This window comes from Denticeps clupeoides, chromosome 12, assembly GCF_900700375.1.
Source record: "Denticeps clupeoides chromosome 12, fDenClu1.1, whole genome shotgun sequence".
Taxonomy (NCBI): Eukaryota; Metazoa; Chordata; class Actinopteri; order Clupeiformes; family Denticipitidae; genus Denticeps; species Denticeps clupeoides.
The window spans coordinates 10733138-10757370 of NC_041718.1; the positions used below are offsets into that span (position 1 = coordinate 10733138).

Below are 24233 nucleotides of genomic sequence, written 5' to 3' on the forward strand. Positions count from 1 at the left end.
CACCGGCTGTCACCGCCGGTGCACATGCTCACAGTTTCTGTTATATATTTCATTTTATCGCTCCACTTGCAATCTGACCCCTGGGGACAAGCTTGGCCCCCAGAACCCTTGGCCACCATTACAGCTAGCCTGAAACACCAGCTGAGGATAGAAAAATGCTCTTGCTGCAAAGATAAATTGGTGTACACTGGTACCAGAGGGGAACACATTATTATTAATATAACAATAACAATTACTGGCTGCTAATATGTGTGCTTTATTAAAGAGCAGCGCCAGTGTCAGGTTTAACTACATTTGAGCTGATAAAACAAGTTGAAATGTAACAAATCGGCAGAATAATAAACAAAAGGGCCAGTATAAGGGGCAGTGGTGGCCTTAATGAAAGTGAAGTGATTGTCACTTATGATACACAGCACACGGTGCACACAGTGAAATTTGTCCTCTGCATTTAACCCAGCACCCTGAGTGAGCAGTGGGCAGCCATGACAGGCGCCCGGGGAGCAGTGTGTGGGGACGGTGCTTTGCTCAGTGGCACCTCAGTGGCACCTTGGCAGATCGGGATTCGAACCCACAACCTTCCGATTACGGGGCCGCTTCCTTAACCGCTAGGCCACCACTAATTGGAATGTTGCAAATCCCGAGCCGCAAAGGTGCCACTGAGGTGCCACTGAGCAAAGTACTGTCCACACACACTGCTCAATAATGTGATGGGTTAAAAGCAGAGGACACATTTCATTGTGTTTACCATTGTGCTGTGGTGTGCTTGCTGTGCCATCCCTCTGCGCTTCATAATGACAATTGCTTCACTTTCATAATGTAAATACACAATAAAAATGCCAGGAATGTGCCATGAGAAGGCCACATTTTTGTTGTGGCCAGTGTAACAATGGTGAGTATGCCCTGTTAGTGTGTTCTAACACCTTTCCCTTATGTCCAGCATTCAGGATTTCAGTAAGATGAGCCACAGTGGCTCTTCTGTCAGATTGAATTGGATTGGATTGGATGATCAACATTAAATAAGCCTGTAGTTGGTTGTGTAGTTGTCCTTTCTTGGATAACGCATGGTGCATATTCACCAGCACATACCTGGAACACCCAATGCTGTTTTGCTTCTTTCAAGACATCAACATCATGAACTTGATGCCTATTGACAGTAACCACTGTAATAAGACAATCAGTGTTGTTCCCTTCACCTGTCAGTGTTTTATGTTGTGACTGATCCGTGTGCACTTTGCACATGGCCAGAAGGTGTCACTGAAAAATACACTGACAACAATGTCCATATGTTCCTGCAGTAAACATCAGAATTGGCTGTAATGGTGCTTCATTATACAATTGGTTTAGCGTCATTAAGCAAGAGTGTGTTGATTTTTTTTGTACCAATAAATATTTGAAGGAGTGTATGTTGTGTAGCAGCTATGATAGGACTGCTTTTGAATTTCTGATGGAGGTAATGAAGCGGTCTGTGACTGAATGGAAATGAGGACATTCTTCTTCTCCTTCACCCTCTCGGCTGAGTTCCTCTCACCCTGCCTTTCCCTCTCCCCATCATAAGAGAATGGATGACCGGATGGGTGAACGGGTGAACCGCGTGGTGCGGGTGGGTGGGAGAGGAGGCTGTGCTGGGGAGGTCAGAGGTCACTGTCTCAAAGAGTTCACGTTCATTTCTCCTGCTGCTTGTCTGTGCCGCCGGACAAAAAGGTCAATGGTCATGAGTGCAGGGAGAGTGGAGGAGAAGGGGGGGTGGCAAGTAAAATCTTCAGGCCCTCAGCTGTCCACAGTCACACACACTGGGGGTGGGGGAGATTAATCTAGCGGCAGGTCAACACCAGACAGCCTTTAACCTCTGTCTAAAACAGAAAGACACACAGAAACACCTATCACTAGCCCAAACAAACTTGGCCATGATTCAGAGGCTCTCAGAGTGGACTGCTCATAACCCCACATTCTCCTGACAGCGCCGTTATGACGTGATTCATGTGGCCAGATTTACAAGGGCACCCGGAGGAGGAAGCTAATAGCACAGCAGGGCCCGATAGAGTGTCTCAGCTCTTAAAAGCCACCCAAATCGAACTGAAGAACATGCCGCCTAAAAGCATGATAAAACAGGAAATGTACAGCAAAAGTAAGAGAGCAGTTTTGACAAATCAGATGCTTTGTGCCTGTGGGTTGTAGCAAAAATAGAGGAAAATATAGAAATAAAAAAAGCAGTGCGCAGTTCTGTCTTGGAGTGTGGGAGGGTATATGGACCATGTGGACAGAATGTCCAGCATTGGACCATAAACCTCTCATCAGAGCCCTGGAGCTGCATGATAAACAATCTCACTGCATAATCTTCCTCATAAATCACAGTTAAACGCTACATCACTTCTACAGACAGTCAGCTTATTATCATCTGATTGCAAAACATCTCATTCTTGTAAGATATGATGTAATGTCACATAACCCAATATGGCCCAAGCTGCTGTCTTGATTTGTGTTGTGTGACACATAGCACAATGTGCATGATGTTTAATCACACCATACAGTTCTACACACAGCTGTGTAATACAGTAGGAGCTGCATTACAGTATTATGATACTAGGCCAGGGGATGAATTTTAAAATTCATCACATAGTCCTACAGTGTGAAATTTGGGCTGGAGGAAGCCTCCCCTGCCTTGTGAAAGTGGAGCAGTGGAGAGCTCTTGCTGTGCAGTCCTCCCGCAGCCAGCTAATCCCTGAAAGATGATCTCTCCGTGGGCCGAGAGGAGCGAGCCTCTGTCCTTATCAGCCAGACAGAGCCACAGACACCAGGGTACGCTCAGGGGGTCCGACCCTCCCTCCCTTCCTCCTTCACTCGCTCTCTCCTCCTCCTCCTCCCTCTCCTCCCCTCCGCCAATGCAGCAGCAGTAATAATTAGTGGATGTGTCTATGTCTGCCCCAGGATTTCGACAGGCCTCAACTAGGTCGCCGGGTGATTGCGCTGTTTATTTTTTTTCTTAGCGACTCTGCCTGCCACGCTAATGTCAGTTTATATGTCACTTTGAATATGTCTGACACAAACACACATGCACCCACACACACACACAAACAGAGCACATGTGATACATGTTGATTGCCTCAAGAGGCTACAGTGTTTGTGCGAGACAGACGTGGTACTTAAGGAACACACACTGACGTTCGCTCCGTGTTTTTCTGCTGAGTTAGCAGAGTTAAGAAATCATTTTGAATTATAACTCATAACAAAGTGACGAAGGCTATAACGGCAGGCCATTTGTCAGAATTTCCTAGGATACTCAACTAATGCACAGCTTTATGGAGAGACACTGTACATATTTTGGCACTGTGGATTTTTGGACGTTCGCCCATGACACCAAGTTATCACTGAAAGTGCAAGCTTGCAGTTTGTAAGGCGGCTTTTAGAAGCCACCATTGATTAGGCGAATGTTATATGTATTATCGGTATTGACATTAGTGAGGGACCTAATTTGGGGCTTTTCACAGAAGGGTATTGACACGGCGGCAGGCCTTAGGTTCGCGAGACATTTTTCACCAAGGCATTAATGGTTCTGTCTATGTAGACAAAGATAGCTCATTTTAATTGTCCATTTGCCAGCATACTTCATTTGATGGCTTATGTCACACCAGGACATCTTTTCTTTCAAAAGCTTGGTCTGCAAAATCCAGTGCCATTTCGGGGAACTGCCTGCTCAAATGAAAAGAGAGCACATTCATTCCTGTTTATACGTACTCTTCACAAATTGTATTATTAGTCAAGTTGCATAAGAACAAAACTTTTGAAAGAAAATCATATTCCTAAATTACACAATTAAAACTTTGACAATTCTGTCTGCTAGTGAAATGTGTGATGTGCAAATACTGTTGACAGCAGCAATTATGTAACCCTTCATTAGCCATGCATTCAGTAAATATATAATGCAGCCTGCCTGCATTTGTCAACCTGCTGTCTGTTTGTTTGAGTTGACTTAAAGGTCTCCTCCCCATTTAACTTTCTGCATTTAACATTTAACACCTCCTCATTTAGTGTTTCACTCTCTTTCCATCCTGCACTGCTGTCAATGTGCCTCCTCTGCATGGAAACTTTCTCCCCCTCCCTTCTCTCTACCTCCAACACGCGCGCACATACACACACACACACACACACACACACACTGCTGTGAGTGGTGGGTGGAGTAGGAGGAGCCTGTCGGTATGGTTCAGCTGAATACTGTAAGGGTTTATAGAGCAGCAGACGGGGGGCCGTCCCTACAAAGAGGGAGTAGGGGAGGAGAGAAGGCATACAGGGATAGAGTGAGACGCAGACAGAGAGAGAGAGAGACAGAGAGCGAGGGAGAAGGAGGGACGCACAGAGAAAGGGTCTGCATGTAGTCTGCATGGGACAGCCGGGTGAAACGGCAGACAGACAGGACTGCAGCCTGCACACTCTTTCCTGCTCGTGCTTTTCTCAACTACAGCACAGCAGAGAGCTCTGGGTTTGTGCCATACATCTGGACCACTCAATACGCTTTTGTGCCATAAAGTCCTGCATGAAGAGGGCCACAGCTAAGCAGAATTTACTTGGTGAGATGTTCTCATTTATCTGCAACATGTGCTGTATATTTAATTTTTTTAAATAATTCTGTACTGGTGTAAGCTAGTAATGATAGTTAGGCTCAGATTTGTAAAGTAGTCTGTGACTTAATATTTCATTTCAAGGGGGAATTGTCTGTTCCTCCGTCAGTGTTGGGTAAATCACAGATTTTGCCATCTATAGTATGTATCATATAGATGATGACACTTTAAAGACTTCTATTTGTTTATAAGTGCAGTTTGCTAAATATATATACTAAAGACATTTATCCATTTTTTGAAGGCTACAAAGTGGAATTGATGTGAAATCTGCTTAATGTATCTGGTCATGGGTGATACCAGAGACACCTTTGAATAGAAGTCACATCTGCAACATGGTTCAGCAAAGGAACCATAGAAATCCAACAGTCATGGACAACAGTTCAGCAAGAGATGCGTTCATAGGTGCTGAGGATGGAGATGATGTTTTTGGCCATGTTCCCTCTAACAAAGACCCGAACTGGTGCAAGACACCCACTGGGCACATCAAAAGGCCCATGAACGCTTTCATGGTATGGTCCCAGATTGAGAGAAGAAAGATTATGGAGCAATGGCCTGACATGCACAATGCAGAGATCTCCAAAAGACTTGGAAAGCGCTGGAAACTACTTCCAGACTATGAGAAGATACCGTTCATCAAGGAGGCAGAGAGACTTCGCCTGAAGCACATGGCTGATTATCCTGACTACAAATACCGACCCAGAAAGAAGAGTAAAAGCTCCACACCAGTCAAAGAAAAACTGCCACTGAAGGGCAGCAAGTCACACCCCAGCCGATCCAACTCCTTCACCAGCAAAGGGCTCAAAATGAAATCCTCCAGACAAAAAGTGAACTTCAGCAGCAATAAGTTCAAGAGCTATGGTGAGATTGCCAGTGACGATGACACGGTGGATGTTAAGCTGGAAAGCCCAGCCAGTTCCCAGCCAGATGATCATAGCCAGACCAGTCTGAGCATCCCTCACCAGCAGGCCCCCAACATTCCCTGCAGGGAACAGCTGCCAAGTGCCCAGCTCAGAGTCAAAGTGCCCCAGCCTGGCAGCACCCATGGGTTCACCTCAGACAGCATATCCCAGGTCTCCACTGAATCCAAGAGCCCAGAACTAAGAGGGTCCCATGCTGGAAGGTCCTCGTCGCCAACCTCCACCAGCTCCTCCTCTTTTGTGTCATCGTCAGCATCTTCAGATGAGGAACTGGACGAGGAGATCTTGCATATCATCTCCAACACCAACTTTGACAACTTGGCTATGGACTCGTCTTCCCTGGATAAGGACATTGAGGCATTCCACACCAACTCAGGATCCCACTTTGACTTCCCAGACTACTGTACCCCAGAAGTGAATGAGATGATATCTGGAGACTTACTTGTTCCGAGCATCTCAGATCTGGTGTTTACCTACTGAGGTCAAGGCAACGTGGCATGTTCTCCCCCCCCCCCAAACGTCTCACCTGCATAAACAACTGGTCATTTCCATTTTATTTCCACAAGACACTTTCCATTTACGTTCTCAGTGAATTCCGTAAGTGCGATTGGTTTCTTTTTCCCAGCATGTCATATCCGGTTGGTTTACTTCAGGACGGCACAGGGCTGGGTCTACTTTTTAACTGAAGTGAAAATATTCAGACAGTCTGCAGGACCCCAGCGCACACACACTCATACAAACGTAGAAGGCAGACTCTGAGCCAGGAAAGTACTGTCAGGTCAAGGAAAGGTCAACAATAATAGGTGTAATTCTTTGTGACATAAACACTGACATTTCGTACTTTCGCATAAGAAACTAAACCACGTGCATCACAGAGGCAACTGGGGTCAATTCACGTCCCGTTTTGGTGTAAAAATGTGGTAATTATTGAGAGTATTACTGCTGTGCTTGCCCAAAACCCCTGGGTTACAGCATTAGAGCAAACAGCGCTTTAGAAAGTTCTCAGAATAATTTCATTATGGATTATTTGTGGACGTTATCAGTTTGGCACACAACACGGCACTGAGCGTTATGCTGCAGAAGGACAGACTCGTGCTGTGAGGAGCTGATTTAAATCTGCAGCGTTTTTTTTTTTTTTTTCAGGATCGCGGAGCGCAGCATCAGAAATGCCGAGCATCACCTCGCGCGAAAAAACACTGCAGACAAGTGCCCGGGTGGCGACACATAATTTATATCATTCTCTTTAATTAGTTAACAGCACTTTCATCACCTTGCTAATGCCGCAGATTTTAAGGCACATGGGTGATGTAGAGGCTGTCGTCCACTAGCCTGCTGTGTGTATGTGTGTGTGTGTGTGTGTGTGTGTCTTAACTGGTTTAGTCTACGGTGGAGCTGAACGCTTGGATAGCGGGGGTTTGAGGGGGGTTGAAGTTTGCAAGGAGGGGTGCTGGGTTAGAGTAGAGGGGGGATGGGTTTGCCTCTTTCAGGGAGCCGTGCATCTGTCCATGCAAGCAGGCAGCCTTTGTGCCGGGGTCGCAGCTCTCTGCTTACCCAGTGTCTGGCCGAGGAGGAGGGGTGGACTGGGGAGGGGGCCGACCCTGCGTGGGCCTCTGTAAAATGCATGTCATGTCTGCAGTCTGGCTGCAGCCGCCCGATCAGGGAGCAAAATCTGTGTCTGCCAGCTGGCCCTCATTGACTCTCAGGGATCGTTTGTCTAGGGTCCTAGTGCCTCCCGTAGGTAAATTCGCCTGTGAGGATCTGTGTGAGTGACTGCGAGAGTCTCTCTTTCTTCAGCCAACGGCTTGTTCTCAGAGTTTAGGCATCAGGAGGAGGTGATGAAGAAAGCTGTCTATTTATTTTGTGCTCTTTTGGCACTCAACAGAACTCATCTCTGTTACACCCTCAGTATGGGTAATTACATTGCTTTTGGCACAAAAGAGGACCGGCATCGTTTACCTCCCACAAACAGCTGCCGGAAAGGAACATCCAACCCTCCAGTTCATAGCTTACATAAACTGCAAATTCTCCCCAGCACCCGCCTCCACGTGAAGAAGTGGTTCTGTGTAACATCTCTGATGAGGGCGACGTGGAGTGGACGCGCTGTGTGTTTGTCTCCCGATTAACCTCGCTGTTTGGTTGCATAATGACTTGTATCAGACTGACCACAGGAGAGAGGATCAGTGCTTGTTTTCTGCCTCTCTAGCCAGGAAACGCATCTAGTGAAACCAATCCTTCTCATTGACAAAGCCTTTTTTTATCCACTATATGTCATCATCAATGGTTCTACCAGCAGCTTCAGTGTAAGATGATATTTTATAGACATAGTGGACACCATATCCTCTTTGTTGCATTGTTGTTCATGCATTATGAAAACGAATAAGTCAGGTAACCTGTTTTCGGAAAAGGTTGGATTTTTTGGTGGTGAAATCACAACACAGATCCAATGTCCATGCATGATCTGAGGCCTTCAACTACAAAGACTATTTTTCCAAATCTGTCATGGCATACTGTTTATGCCTATTATTTATTTAAAAAAAAAACAGCTTTGCCTTTTTCATACCAGTGCAGACGTAGACATTGTTTTTTTAAAGGGTCAGGAGTCGAGGGGCAACACTGAAGAAGATGGTATGTACACAAAAATGTCCATGTTTAGGTAATCATTTAAAGTATATGTTGAGCTTGAGCATGGTTGTAAAACAATCTTAGCAAAATTACACAAAGACACATAAATGTGTCATATGGGGTTATATTAAGATTTTTTTGCCAAAAGTCACATGGGAAAAAATGAGCAGTGAAAATTGTGTTTTTAAAATATCAGGGACAATAAGGTTTTACAGTGCAGATTGTACATTCATGCTCCCATGCTGCGCTCATGACAATGACATTCAGCTCATAATGTGACTCTTAAGCAGCTCTGGAGACACATAAGAACCAACAGATACCAACACCAGCAGTCAAACCCCGGACTCAGGACAAAAAACATCAGCTCACTGTGGAACTGCACCGACTGTTGTTTTTTATTATAATAATTATTATTTTAGAATTTAGCAAAGATGCTCTGTGCTGTTTGTGGATATCTGTTGCAGTAGATGCCTCTTTCAAAAAATATGACTGTATGTAGCAACAGAAATGATACTGCAAACCTGTACCTTTTAAAAGATTAAACATCACAACGCATAGACAGTACTTCAGGTGCATTTTTTTAAACTGTAAATAAAATATTTATTTAATCACAGTACAGGCAGTTTAAATGGCCCTAAAATCAACCAGCATTTTGGACTGTTCATTCGATGACTGTTTCATTTCATTTTTACCTTTTTTAGAATGAGACTCGTTTATTTATTCATTTGATATTAGAGAGAGAACTGCAGACAGAAAATGGGCGAGACATTTCACAGATGGGCCCGGGCAAATTAGTGTCAGAGTGATGAATGTAAAAAGCAGTATATAAATGAAGCAGTGTAAAAATACCCATCTGGCATGCGTGATGAATAGCATTCCCTGAGACAGAAACACAAGGACAATGCAAATTTCACACAGCACCCAACCTGGCCTGGCTTGGCACAGTACAGCTCGGCTCCGCCTGTCATAAGTGGAGCATGTGATCCTTCAGCCACACTCGGCCCGTCTGTCACCGGCCTCAGCCGCACTGGATTGCACATGGATTGCCATGGCGACCAAGTTGCCAGCCTGAAACACCCCCCACCCAGATAACATGGTCCCTCCCACTCAAAGCTGGGTGTCCAATCATAGCGCCGACTCCAACCTCAGGGTCAGAGCATTTCCCTAAACACACAAGCACACATGGTTACACAGAGTCATGTACAGTATAAATTCAGTGTGGCCAACATTGACCATGATGCCTCATTAAAGTATGCACTGTTTACAAAAGAGTTTGTTGACTTTTCTCTGTTTCTTTTATAACTGTAATTATGATATGTTAATTATTTTAAATTCTCCTACAACCAACTAGAATGTACAAACGGAACGGTATATTCTCTGAATCACTCCACACAATTCAGTGTTAACTAAATTTGACTGGTCCACTAATTTGCAATATTCGGTATATTTTCTAAGCGAATCTAAATATTTAGCTAATTTAAAAGATGAATATCTATAACTCTTTTAGAAACTGTCACTTTGTTCATGCAATCAGCTCTGCTTATCTCCTAAATACCCTAAATTGGCTGAAGAACATGTTGCAGTAAAGTGATCGGCATGGTGGCACACTCTGTTGCCAAAAATACCACATCGAGCCAATGGCTGACCAACGTGCATGGCATCAAAGCAAAAAAAAAGTTAAATAAAAGCTACACCCAGGCACACCATGAACACCCTCACATGAATCACATTCACAGTTATGCAGTTGACTCCCACTACCACTCTGACAGAAGTTTCAGAAAGGAAGCAGATGTTCTTGTGGTCTTGGTGCGCAGGCTCCACGGGCTGCCGTTTTAATGTCAGTCAGTACACGCACACGAGGGGCACGTTTACTGCCACAAAACCAACTTGTAATAACATCTATTTCCAGCTACATGTGTGCAAACTGCCAAGGAAATTAAACACAGGCTGATTTGTGTCATTAATAAAAGGTAAAATGCGTGAAAGGTCAAGAGGCTTTGTGTTATTGTGCTCATTTGATAGCACAACATTCTCTGCTAACCATCAGGAGAATGCTAATATGTGTCTTGACCTATTTGTCGCATGACTTAAAGAAAGCAAGTTGAATAAGTGACCACCAAGTAGAGATGTGTGCCAAATTCACTTTTCAGATAATAACTAAACAGACCATGGCCGCCCGATCTGCTCCCGAAGGCAAATGTTTGACTACTTTTGATGATGGGGGTGGCATTTGTCCCTCTTATGTCACTTCAGAAAAAGCACATAACCCACACTCCTACAAATCAAAGAGACTCATGGTTTGCTATTGTTATACGGCAGTCTCTACAGGACAACCCCAGCAGGACTACAGTACGACACAAAGCTATTATTGGTACCAGCAACTCTGGCAGATGCATTCAGCCGCTAGATGAATGGAGGGCTTGCAAGCGGTGACTCGTCTTCTGTGGAAACGGTGGGAGCTCGCACAGGTGCGTCTGTGCAGCCAAAGCCTCGGGGTCCGTGCTTTGTAGCGCACAGAGAGCGGGGGAAGCAAACTCATTTCATAGCAAAATTAGCATCTGATGGTTGTGGTGTCTGTACACTGCCTCCAAGGCCCGACACTAACAGGGTGTCTTCGTGAATACAAACTTGCCTCTCTGAAGGGCCTCCCCTCACACTCCTGTCTGAATTCACATGCTGAAGTTTCACTGTTTAATCAGCTAAAATTGTACCTTTTTTTGGTACACTTTTGGAGACCTTAGAGACAAAACAAAAAGGGTCAAGAATATTCCAATTTTCACTCCTAGAAAGTTTTCCTATTAAAACATTGACAGTAGAGTTTGTTGTTGTTCTGGTGCAGCTGGCATCAGGGTAGAGTTTTCTGTCAGTTCCTGACAAGGCTGCATAGACAATACACCCACACACAGAGAGCAGTGGGAGTAAAGTCTGACACATGATTTCCTGGTTGCATACTGAGTTACGGTGAGAATTACCTGAGATGGTTACTCCCGGGATTGCAGGCGGTCACTTTTCTCATGAGATCTCGCTATCAACACCGGAAACTGACACATAATGTTGAACATTTGCAAGACACCACGGTGTGCTCACCCCACAGTCACCTTTCTTCACCCACATGATCTACAGGCAGAATTTCCCATTTCCCAGTCTATACAATTTACATTGTAGGCCTAGAATAGAAAGTGATCTCACAATGTTGGATTGAACCAGAAAACGGAGGCAGGTTAAATACAAAACGTGGCTGCAGGCATAGTGGTCCATGAAAAAAAATTCTTTGCATATAAATGTTATTGCCATGACTGCCAATATATGGGCAACATGGGATGGACTGTCTATTTATGTCTCACTTTTTAAACATATATAAATTTTTATATTTTAAGAAAATCTTTAAGAGAAAAAAAATCACATCAGCCCCCCCAACACCCAAACACAATAAGGAATAAAACTCCACAAATTATATATCTGCAAATGTGTTTAAGAAATGTTTAAAGTGAAAAAATATGAATTTTAGTAAAAATTAACATTAAAACATAATGGGATGATCAGACAGTGGGATAACACTCCAAGTCAGTGGACTTCACATGGTCCAGAAAGGTCTGCCAGATTTTATAAAACTGACCTGCCATGCCTATTAGAGTGTAACTTCCCTCCGTTAATTCAATAAAATGTAAAACATACATATTCCAAACAGAGTGGGTGGGAGGATCACGGTTCTTCCAGTTAAGTCAAATTAAACGTCTCGCAAGTTGAGTGAAAAAAGCAGCAGGGTCACAGAGTCAACACGGCAGGGAACATCCCACACACAAGACACCAAAGAGGCCTATAATGGGGTCAGGGGTTAAATCTGTGATAGTGATGACTGACCGAGAGTCAGAAATCAGCTTCCAAAATGAGTGTCAATTTACATAGATTTACGTTCAACGCAAGATACTTGTCAGAGGTATGAAAGCAAAAATTTCAAAATAAAGGCAAGTTCGTGTGACAGTTGACAGGGTATTATAGCATACCAGGGTGCTGAGGGGGTCAATTTGGGTGTGCCATACATCCTGGCTTCTCTGTCCAGTGGAGCCTGCCTGACAGCAAGAGCCAAGCTGATGAACTCTTCACAGAACTCCTGTCCAGTCCCAGCCGGCCAACTCATCTGGGCAATAACTTATTGAATTTCACTGGAGCTTGGGTAAGCAGATAGCCGTTTTACAGCGTGAATAATTGGAAGCTTATATTTCACTGGGACCCCACGTCCAATGGTTTCAGCTGTCATTTGCCAATAACCGGACACTTTCTGAACCACTTTTCCCCACTCCTCAGGGTCAGTACAATGAAATCTGCACCTCCCTCCCTGCTGATTTATCTACCATCCACTTTTCTACTGGCTACAGATGGGAGAAGAATTAAGCAGTGTTAAACTGCTGCGTCAGTGCGGTTTTAGTCCATTCGAGGATCAATTAGGGGCTACTAATTGCTGTACTTCCAATTATGCAGTGATAAGCAGAGGCATGTGATTATCACGGGAAAGGATTTTTTGAGAGGTGAGCAGGAACAGAAGAGAAGGGATGGTTAGATGCTGAAAGAGCATGGAAGAGATGCTACAGACCTTATGTAGTCAGCCTCGATTAAATGAACCCTATGCATTCCTTTGGCACAGCTTTCAATCAGCTTCTAATTAAGGTTTAGAAAATGAAGTGTCTGCTGTCAGCCCATTCCATTCTAAAAACTTTACACTTTAGATTTTATATTTCTACTTCAAAACAAAATGAGCCATTTGTGTACCATGTGCTTTGCTATGTATCACAATGACAAAACTTTCACTTTGATGCCACCTTTGCAACAAGACAGTTTGTGAGAGCAATTAGAAACAACAGCTATCAGAAAGTCAGAAAGCAGGGTCAAGCAGCTTGTAAATGTTGCCAACGCTCTGCTGATTCCATAGCTGAGGAGTTCCAAACTTCTACTGGCCTAAATGTAAGCACAAAAACTTTATACTTTATACTTTATAAAGTCTTTATACATTAGCATGCCAACACATATTCCAGCATGACTGTGCCCCAGTGCACAAAGCACCTGGTTGGACGAGTTTTGGTGTGGAAGAACTTGACTGGCCCTCACAAAGCCCTGGCCTCTACCCCATTAAATACTTGGGGATTGCAAGCCAGGCCTTACAGACCTTCTTGTCCAATGTCAGTGCCTAAAGAACGAATGGGCACACAATCCCCAAGAGAATCTTGTGGAAAGCCTTCCAAAAAGGGCAGAAACTGCAAAGGGGAGACCAATTCCATATTAATGCAATGCCATTCAAGTGGACCCTCATGGCAGGACGTCCCAATACTTTTGTTCATGTAGTGTATAAAGTGCGAGACAATTACTAATATATTTTACATGCATTCATGTACATACATGGTTAAGATGGTTAAGCTATTTTACCAGCTAGTTTGTCCAGATTAATGTCACAGCTGGTCACTCCAACTAAGACCAGTTAAATCTAGTGAACAGTGTTATGTTTTTTTCCCCCAAAGTCTTCTCACCTATACACAGCACATCAATTACATTTATATTTATATTTACATTTTATGGCATTTACCAGACACCTAGCGAGTGTCTTACCCACTAGGCTACTACCACCACTTCAAAATATAGATACTGAAAATGTAAATATTGGCTGTGTTAGAAGCCAACAGAAAATTATTTTTGCACCACATACTTTGTCACCAGAACTGTGGCCAAAAAGAAGATTGAATAAGACCAGACAATTGCAAGATCCCTCACACTTTTTCTGGGGAGATGCCAAATTCTGTAGGGGCAGAGATTTGAACAGGCAGCAGGACATTCGGACAGACAGATCTGGACTGGCTGTCCCCTCTGGCTTTATCCCCCCCAATATCTCTAGACATCAGGAGGAGGCAGGCGAGGCAATGGAGACCAACGGTAACCATGCCTGCAGGCTTCAGCATGGGGAGGAGCAGCTGGTCAGAAAAGAGGAGGGGCCGGGTGTTTCCCAGGAAAGATGATGTGTGGCGGCCCGCCCTCACGCTGCTGAAGCCACGCCGTGCTGAGTCTGTGTCACCCGGCCACGCGGGGCTTCCTGTGTCTCTGGGGTTGCTGCTGAGCGGGGGAATAACAGGCAGCCTCTAGAGATCTCAGATCTGACAATGACGCTTGACTGTTATCTGATTGCAGTATGAAAGAGAAAGAAGCAGAGAGAGAGAGAGTGTGTGTGTAACAGAGAGATGGAGAGTGAGCATGTTTTTATGATACATATGAATATAAACACATGTATTTGAATCTGACTTGCTTTTTTTTATTATAATAATGTTTAGAAAAGGGAAACACAAACCGGTGAGATTGCTGGTGTGTGTTAAGGTAATGGAACATAAACAAGCCATATGTCACACAGACAACTTCCTCTTTTTTTATAATGCTGTGAACTGCACCAGTTTTCATTTCCTGAAAAAGCAATTTCAGGCCCTTCATATATGTTCAGCTGCAGCACAAGTGTATCTTCTTAAATTCAGATAAATGACGTACGCTGCACCTATCCATCACATTTTCAAAACCAACTCTTTATAACACGAATAAAGCACATCCCATACTCATTCCATGGCATTACATTCAACACACATATAGATAATTCAATGAATATATTCATTATTCCTTATTTTAAATTCATCGTAACATATATTTCTTTTCAGGGAACCAGTTAACTGGTGCCAAGTTCAGGCACCTCAGCCTGAAAGTAATACGTGCATCACAGACAAACACAAGCCGAGAGAGACGAGGCATTAGCATTCCCAGTCTACATGTCTGCACATGTCTTGCGTCAACAGGATGGGCACAACAAATCTGGCAACGCGCTTCTGGCACTGACCCAGTTTCTTCGGCGCTACACTGACCTTGTGTTTGCATAGGGCATTTCTTTCACACACACACACACACACACACACACACACACAGGCAAACATGCATGCTCTCACCCATGCAGACTGACATTAAGAGCCAGACAGGGGCACGTATGTACATACACCGACACACATACACACACACCATAAATGCCAAGCGATTTAAAACTACAGCAGAAATACCAACAACTTAAAACCAGATAAATGTCTGGACATCATTCAAATATTTTCCAAGGCTCTAAATCTCAGACAAGCAGATAATTATTTGTGGCATGGTGACAAACACTCCAAATGACATGTCAGGGATGTCAAGGTAAATGCTGCGGGCCAAATTTGGGAAACATGCACAGCCTGTCTCAGACACAGAGACGGAGAAATAGAGAGAGAGAGAGAGATTACAGGGGTAAAAAAGAAACAGAGACAGAAGTGAAGAAGGAGAGCAGGAGAATGAGAGAAAAAGTGCAGAGAGAGACAAGCAGACTTTTGCTGCCTACACATCCTTCCCACCTGGCTGCACTCGGTGTGGTTCAGACTCCACCAGGGCTCGGGGCTTTGTAGGCCACATCTTATCTCCAGCACACACACGCCGTTCCAGCGCGCGAGGCGCGGGGAAAGGGGGGAATTTCTTCATGCTAATACCTGCTCCCCACGGTTTAGCCCAGTTTACCCCACTTGTCAAACCCCCTCAATACAAATTTCCTCTTCCTCCTCCCACCACAATGTATAATCAAAGAAACTCCGGGACTGTGTGGCTACATGGGTCGGGATTGATTCATTTGCCTTAATGAGGTTCAAGGTTCATAAGGGTTCATTAAGCTAGCCGGATCCCTAATCTAAGGGATCGGAGGTGCTCCAGTGATGCTGGGTGGTGGTGTCGGCTTCTGGATGCCGGGTTTAATCCTGTGTACTCATCTGGATTTCACTAGGGTTAGGGGGAATATAGGGCCTCACTGTCTCTAAACTGGGTGTAAGCCTTTCCACTGTGACTGCTGGAGTTTTTCGGGCGGACCTGAATGCTCACTGGCAGATACACATAACCAAGCAAAAAAAAAAAACACACTCACCCATAAGCATCTTCCCATGAGGAGAGGTTTAAGGGTGTCGTTTTTGTGTTGCTGCAAAGAAAGCAGCAGGGACGATCAACTCTACTCCTCTTGGAATTTGATTACATAAAGAGCTTGCCTCATTTCCCATCTTCCACGGCTGTTTTGGCTCTCTCAGCAGGACCACGCAGGTTTTAGTGGGAGAGAGACAGATTAACCTCAATTCATCCTCAACATTAAATCCTTACAACCAGCCTTGCCACATACATCCTAGATGTGAGGCACCCAGATGCATAATTTTTCTTTTTCCCCGTAATTCTGCCGAGAAATGTTCCTTTGATGAAAAGACAGAGTATTTATTCTCACCAGAAATCAAATGTAAATGACATAAAGCAGAGCTTTAAAGGGGCATGAAACATGCTGCTCAAACAGAGGTGCACTTACATTCTTTTAATTTGAGCAGGAATATCAGGATTTACATTCATTGTTTTACACCGTGCACAGTCATTTATTTGTTTATTTTTAAAGAATGGAACAAGCACATCTTTAGGATAAAGCCTGTTTATTTGATACACATCTCTACCATGAACCTGCATGTTTTTTATTAAATCCAGCTACTTTAATCATAGTCAACACCAAAAATGTTACAAGTCTATGTGCACAGAGTTAAAAAGTTGTTTTTAAAAAAATCACCATAAAAATCTGTCTATTTCTCTAATAATCAGTCATAGACAAAAAAACACAAATTCTGTATCAACATTTATTGCCATGTTTTTAATAGAGACGGACATGGATGTTGAAGTAAGCAAACCATTGAGTGTGATCAGAGCTCTCAAAATTCATCAACTTGTTTATTTATTTTTGACAGGTCATAAATAATTTAGCTGTTCTTTGAACAAAGTATGGCTTGCTTTTATAAAAGCTGACAAGTGTTGTAGAATTCAGCATAATTGCTTGAAATGAAAATATCTTTGTAGTTTTTCTATTTACATCTTTAGAGGACTGATTTGAGATTATTTATATGTAGTATAAAGTCTTGTTGAAATACTGTACTACTCAGTGATGGTGAAATTGAGTTATGGTGCCTTGAATTGAATGTGTATTGAATGTCAGTGCCTGTGGTGGGTTGGCGCCCTGCCCTGGGTGAGTCCCCACCCAGCACCCCAATGTGCCATGATGGGCTCTGGAAGCCACGACCCAGATCTGTATTCTGTGGTTATGGACAGTGAGTGAGTGAGAGTGAATGTTATCAGTCATGGCCTATGTTTAAGCATTAGTCATGTGGGTGAGAATGATGATAGATTTGCTGCGGCCCATTGTAATTGCTTCTTATGTAGAAATTTTAAAAAAGCATTTCAAATCGTAATGTGTTCATGCAGCCTGACATTGCAGGAAGCCGCCATGTTTCTAGACAAACTGATTGCACGTCATGTAGTGAGCCACGACACAAATCAAATCAGAAGAAAGTGGTCTGTGGTATTCTAACAAGCGCTCACTGCTTATTCTGTTGACAACGGTTACATCACAACGATTCTAATCCAGGCCGTGATGGGGGCAACATTTGTGTCACAGAGCCGTGCTCATCCTGGATCTTGTGCCCTACATGCTGTTCATCCGGCACAGCTCAAGGGGTTCACTCCACTTTGCCCGGCGTTTTTCATCCATTTTTAGCAACCGACGGCTCAAATGTTGTGACTTGTGCTTGTCTTTAAGTATTAAGAAGCTACACACAAACAAAGTTGCCAGACACAAAGATTAAAAAAATCATGGAACAAATCTCAAATATTGCTGCAACATGACTGACATCTCTGAGCAAAAGATGAAATTGTGTCAGAGTTTTTCCCATTTTCCCGCTTGAATTAAATCAATAATTCTGATCTTATCGAGGGCATGTGTGAATTATATCTCCAACACCCATAAGCCTCTTATACACGAAACCAGGTCAAAGCCTGTTATGTGCATTTAGCAGACAGGATTATATTGGCATCTTCTGGTCAATTTTTTTGTTATTATTTCATTTTGCCATACATGAATCCTTCACTTGTGACATTTTGGTAGCCTCTCTTCCAGGTGGAGTGAAGCCACGTGCATCAGCAACAAGATAGCGGCTCTCTGTGTTAAGATGGGTCCAAATGGCCCGTGGCTATAGAGCGATTGTGACTGACCTTGTATCTGTTTCTGCTGAAATGCAGGGTTTGACACATAGCACGCAAGCACACAAGTTCATTCGGCTTCAGGGCGCATTCAAAAACTTTGTCCAGGATTTAGCACGCGCCGAGCCATTCCAGCCAGCCTCTCGTAATATGCGAACATGCTGAAAAATACTGCCACAAAAGGGCAGTCCGCTCAATGTTTGCGCAACAGCAGAACCTGTGTAATCCTTCAATCCCTGTTTCTGTGAGTCTCATTTGTCATCATTTACATAAACTGTCCTGGTAATTCATGGCAAGAGCCAATTGTAGCTGATATACCCATATTGCAACACCAGTGCATTGATACATTGCAATTAAACATCCGGGGTTATATTTTGCAGACCCAGCAAAAACGGACTAAAGATGGGATCGTTCCAGTTCATGTTTTCTGAACCAATTTCATGCACAATTTGCTCTATATGGGATGAGAGCACTATGTGTGTGTGTGTGTGTGTGTGTGCGTATGTGTGTGCGTGTGCGTGTGTATGAGGTTCAAGGAGCTCGACTACTGCTCTGAGAGCACAAGGCATCATCTTTTAGCCTTAAGACTGTCTTCACAGCTTACAGATACTCGAAAGACCTAAAAGTTGTCTGTGTGTCCATTTATTAAAGTAGATAAAAACTCAGCATTGTACATTTCACACAAAAAAAAACCAAACACACTACACTTGTGGGCAAGACTATAAACACTTAATGTAAATGACACACATTGCTATGCTCAGTAAAGCTCTCAAACTGTGTGCATGCTGTTTGTGGTGAGCAGAACAAATACTGCCAGTTACATTACCAAATAAAAGACTTCCGTTCTTTGTTTGCATGTTTACGTGAACAGGCGGTGCACGAATGTGTGTGTTAACTGAATTTTACACTCTTATGCTCCATACTGGAATGAAAGGGAGGTAAAGTCTGGAACCCCGTTATGATTGTTTGCTTTAAGAAGGTAGCCCACGGAGAGAGCTTGAGAATCCCACCATTGTGAAGGGTGCAAACACAGACATGCCCTCAGACACTCACAAAACACACAAACGTCAACTGCAACATCTCCAGTTCACACATTCACACTGTAGGTCAAATTCTATAAACCTGGGAGACACACACGCACACACATTCACAGAACCACTCAGTTATCTAAGACCCAGAGAGACCGTAGTAAGGTGCTGAATGCCCCCCCGCTCAGATACATGCAGCACATTACAGAGCAGCCAGATACTGCACTGCAGATGCATGAGCATGCGCTTCATCACCGAGGGGAGGACACACTCGCACTGGTACAGAAACAAGAGCAAGCCCACACACAACTGCTCTGTCTCACACATAAACATGCACGCACCCACACATGCGCTGCCGAATGAAACTAACAAAGTACTGCGGTAAACTAACCTAAGAAATGTGGGGAGAAGGTCTCTAATTCCGAGGGGGCTCAGAGCAAGTCTTGCGCCTACATATTTTGAATGCTGACACATGCGTCATGTGTCATACTAGTGTAATAAAAAAAGGTCTGTTTTCATTCTAGGCACGTCGCTAAATAGTCTTAGCACAGGAAACACATTCATACCTCACATTATACCCCCCGGGTTTTTCATAATTTGACACAAACTAATAAACAAAGGCCACATGCTAATTAGTAAATAAGAGAACAAGAGATTTATTGCCATTTTTCCCAACAGTAGAACATTTCTTATACTAGCAATAAACCTTTAAACAAAAATAAAACAAATAACAGCTTCAAAAAAAAAAAAGCTGAGTGGGTAATGTGCAATAAAGTGCAAGTAATGCACAGAGCAGCATTGTTCATTTGCTCTGCACAAAAGTGACGCCTTTTGCAAATTTCTTCTTCAGTAATAAAAGTGGCATTGTACAAATGCTGAAAAGCTTGTGTTTTATGAACAGTAGATTTACAGTGGTGCAAAAAATTGTGCAAGTTGTATAAGAAAATGGAATCACTGACAATCTCCCTCAACCTGGGGCTCCATGCAAGTTCTCACCTTATGGCGGTACAAATTATCTTGAGAACGGTGAGGACCCAGGCCAGAACTATACAGGAGGAACTGGTCAATGACCTGAAGAGCGTTGGGACCACAGTAACAAAGGTTACTATTAGTAAAATGTTGATATGGTTTAAAATCCGGTAGTGCTCGAAAGGTCCCCCTGCTTAAGCCATCACATGTCCAGGCCCGTCTAAAGCTTGCCAGAGACCATCTGGATGATCCAGAGGAGGATTGGTAGAATGACGTGTGGCCAGATGAGACCAAAACAGAACTCGTGTTTGAAGGGGGAAGAATGTTGAGTTGCATCCAGAGAACACCTTACCGACTGTGAATCATGGACAGCAGGACAATGATCCCAAACACACCGTCTGGGCAACAAAAGAGTGGCTATGTAAAAAGCATAACATGGTTCTGAAGTTGCCTAGCCAGTCTCCAGACCTCAGGCCAATATAAAATATGTGTCCAGTGACAGCCCCAAAACATCACAGCTCTTGAGAAGATCTGCATGGAAGGATGGACCAAAGTAAAAACTACAGGGTGTGAAACCTGCAACACCCACAAGAAATGTTTGACCTCTGTCATTGCCAACAATGGTTACATTACAAAGTATTGAAGTGATCTTTTGCTAGTTATTTTCTGCACAAATTCTTTAAAAAACATATAATGAGATTTCCTGGATTTTATTTTACATTCTGTCTCTCACAGTTGAAGAGTTCCTATGATGAAGATTTAAGTGGGACAGCTTGCACAACCGGTGGCTGCCAAAGAGTTTGCCCCACCGTAAAAGTGTGGGAAAACAAAACTACAACTAACTATGCATCCAGCACTTTCTTGTGAGGATGGTCCTAAAACAATTAGTTTTGTGACTGACATTGGCAAGTATGCTATTTTTGTGGCAAATATTGCTGATACTGATCTGATAGCCAACTAGTCATTTCCAGACCACAGGACTGATTAGTGATAAGTGACCTTTTGGGTGCCCTCCAAAGGATTAACATAAAAATGCACATAAATTATTGAACTATGTATTGCAAATATACAATCTTGTGGTGCAATTTTTCTCTTGATTAAACTAGATTATACGTCTTTTAATCATGTCATATAAAAGCAGCATCTTAGCAAACACAGCATATTTTGAGAACATCAGACAAATCACTATAAAAGAAGTGTTTCATACATTTGTGAAGGATATGATGGCCTGGTCTCATGAAAGCATTAGTAAAGAGAAACCAACATATGTCACTGCTGCACTCACAGATGAAAGGCAGTAACCAAATATCTACACCATTCAAAAGCATGACTGACTCCAATGGGTTCGGATTAATCTGAGATGCAGATTAGTAAATTAGGATTGCATTTTGTGGTCCAATGAATCAACAATTCAACTATGGGAGAAAAAGTCACTTTGGTCTGGCCAAGTACCTTGCAATCTATTAAAAGCATCACCAATGGCAACATCTGTTATTATATGGGGCGTGTCTGAGCCCATGACATGGGTTGTCTGCGAGGGCAGTGTTAAAACATAAAGATATCTATAGTCATGGCCTAAAGTTTGGAGAATGACACAAATACTGGTGTCATTCCATTTTTGTATAATGCCAATTTGCATATTCTCCAGAATGTTCAGAAGAATGATCAGATCTTTGCCATGAAAATAAACTTAAACCAAAAGAATCCTTCCCACTGCATATTAGCCCTGCCACAAAATGACCTGCTGAGATTATTTCAGTGATCCTCTCATTAACACAAATGAGAGTGATGACAATCACAAGGCTGGAGATCATTTTGTCTGATTGAGTTGGAATAGCAGACTGGATGTTTTAAAAAGAGGGTGATGCTTAAAATCATTGTTCTTCCTCTGTTAACCATGGTTACCTGCAAGGAAACACATACAGGAAACATGTCATTGCGTTGCATAAAAATGGCTTCTCAGAATATTGCTGCTACTAAGATTGCAAAAATCAACCATTTAGGGTGTCCAAGAAAGTCCAGCAAGCACCAGGACCGTCCTAAAAATGGTTCAGATGTGGGATCAGGGTGCCACCAGTGCAGAGCTTGCTCAGGAAAGGCAGCAGGCAGGTGTGAGTGCATCTGCATGCACAGCAAAGACTTTTGGAGGATGGCCTGGTGTCAAGAAGGGAAGCAAAGAAGCCACTTCTTTCCATGAAAAACATCAAGGACAGACTGGAGCCTTGGGCCATAAGGCCAAAGTGATAATTAAGTGGCTCAGGGAACAAAACATTGAAGTTTTGGGCCCATGGCCAGGAAACTCCATGGAACTTGTGATCAATCCTAAAGAGGCGGGTGGACAAACAAAAACCCACAAATTCTGACAAACTCCAAGCACTGATTATGAACGAATGGGTCACCATAAATCAGGATTTGGCCCAGAAATTGATTGACAGCATGTCAGGGTGAATTGCAGAGGTCTTGAAAAAAAAGTGCCAACACTACAAATATTGATGCTTTGCATAAACTTGATGTGATTGTTAAAAAATTGTTAAAAGCTTTTGAAACTTGCTTGTAATTATACTTCAATACACCACAGAAACAACTGAATAAATGATCTAAAAACACTGAAGCAGCATACTTTGTGACAACCAGTATTTGTGTCAATCTCAAAACCTTTGGCCACGACTGTACACATTTTGGATTTGATTCAACCCAGATGCCATATTTTCCAGACACATCCTACAACACCATCCAACATTCTGCCCGGATTACCAGTGTATGGCTGCACAAGCAGAAACCATCAGAACTAGACATGCTCGGCTGTAGTCGTGACCTGTCAAAATATAGCAGTAATGCACTTACCATAGACTGCACAGTTGAGGACTTGCATGATGGATGAATGGGAAAAAATGATGCTCTCTAAACTTAAATATCTTGTGTCTTCAGGGGCTAAAGTCCTTATATTGCAGTCTTCAGATTTTATGTATGACTTTATGATGTCCCTGAAAAATACCCATTGAAGGAGAAATTATTTACATATAGTTACAGAGGTTTTGCCCCCACCACCATCACCAAAAAAAAAAAACATTTTTATGTGGTTTGTGTTGCATATAGTATTGACCCTACTTGTAAGTTCTGATGCAATGTGTTAGATGTTATATGATGTTTTGTGTAAAGTGTTGTAAAATGTTATTCTGCTTCTGGGTTCCCTGCATACTGCAGGGGAGTAAACAGGTACATGGCCATGCAGCACAGAGAAGCAGGATGCAGCAAAATCCTTCCAGTAACACTGTTGCTTTCACCCACCCCACCCCCCACATATCGGTTCTTTAAATAAGCGAGCTGTTCGCTGAAAAAAAAGAAAAGAAAAACCAAAGGCTGCCAGAGGTCTGTGCTGCAACGATGAGTCGCATTGAATTGAACAAATGAAGTCTGAGCACTTAATCCCTTGAACAGCGGGTGGACTGTCCACTATCGGTGCGCGGCCCGCGCCTATTCCTCACACTGGACACTTCCTCTCCCGAGACCGAGAGCAGTGAAGGTGAGAGTGGTTTTAAAGGGCATGCCGCCTTGTATCGTTTAAAGAGCAGGGCCACGGGGGGGGGCAGCCAGTGCCCTCACACAGATCCTACCAGACAAGCTGGCAATTAAGGAGGCGGGAGGGGGGGGTTCTTGTAAGTGCCAAATCTTTCCCCTTGAAATCCCCCTTTAATCCATCACAATGGGTCGCCAACACCAGGGATGGCAGGTAATGAATTACGGTGCATCAGGCCACCCCGCGCCGTATACAAACTGGCCTCACCTTGGCATGGATTAGTGGTCAAGCTTGATCCATGAACTGAGAGAAGCTGTGGGCCAACAGGGAATACCACCGCGCCTGAATCGGGGCAGCTGAAGTGCGTGTGTGTGTGTGTGCGTCTTGCAAGAGCCATTACAAACTCATTTGCAGATTGGCCGATCAATCTCACCAATATCAAATTTACTTGGCGAGCCACTTCACTCTATGCACAAGGCAG

The 24233-nt window shown here is 43.4% G+C and overlaps 1 protein-coding gene and 1 long non-coding RNA gene across 2 annotated transcripts in view; one reads left to right on the forward strand and one right to left on the reverse strand.

Moving 5' to 3' along the window:
* LOC114801333 (uncharacterized) overlaps positions 1–16234 on the reverse strand; it is a 43357-nt gene extending 27123 nt beyond the window's left edge. The window contains exon 1 of the long non-coding RNA XR_003751486.1: positions 16107–16234. This is a non-coding gene — a long non-coding RNA (uncharacterized LOC114801333). The remainder of the gene's footprint in view (positions 1–16106) is intronic.
* sox12 (SRY-box transcription factor 12) lies at positions 4204–6937 on the forward strand. The gene is made up of 2 exons (XM_028999482.1): positions 4204–4562; positions 4855–6937. The coding sequence occupies exon 2, from the start codon at positions 4946–4948 to the stop codon at positions 6008–6010; it is 1065 nt and encodes a 354-aa protein (XP_028855315.1). The 5' UTR covers positions 4204–4562; positions 4855–4945; the 3' UTR covers positions 6011–6937.
* Positions 16235–24233: the final 7999 nt, after the last annotated feature.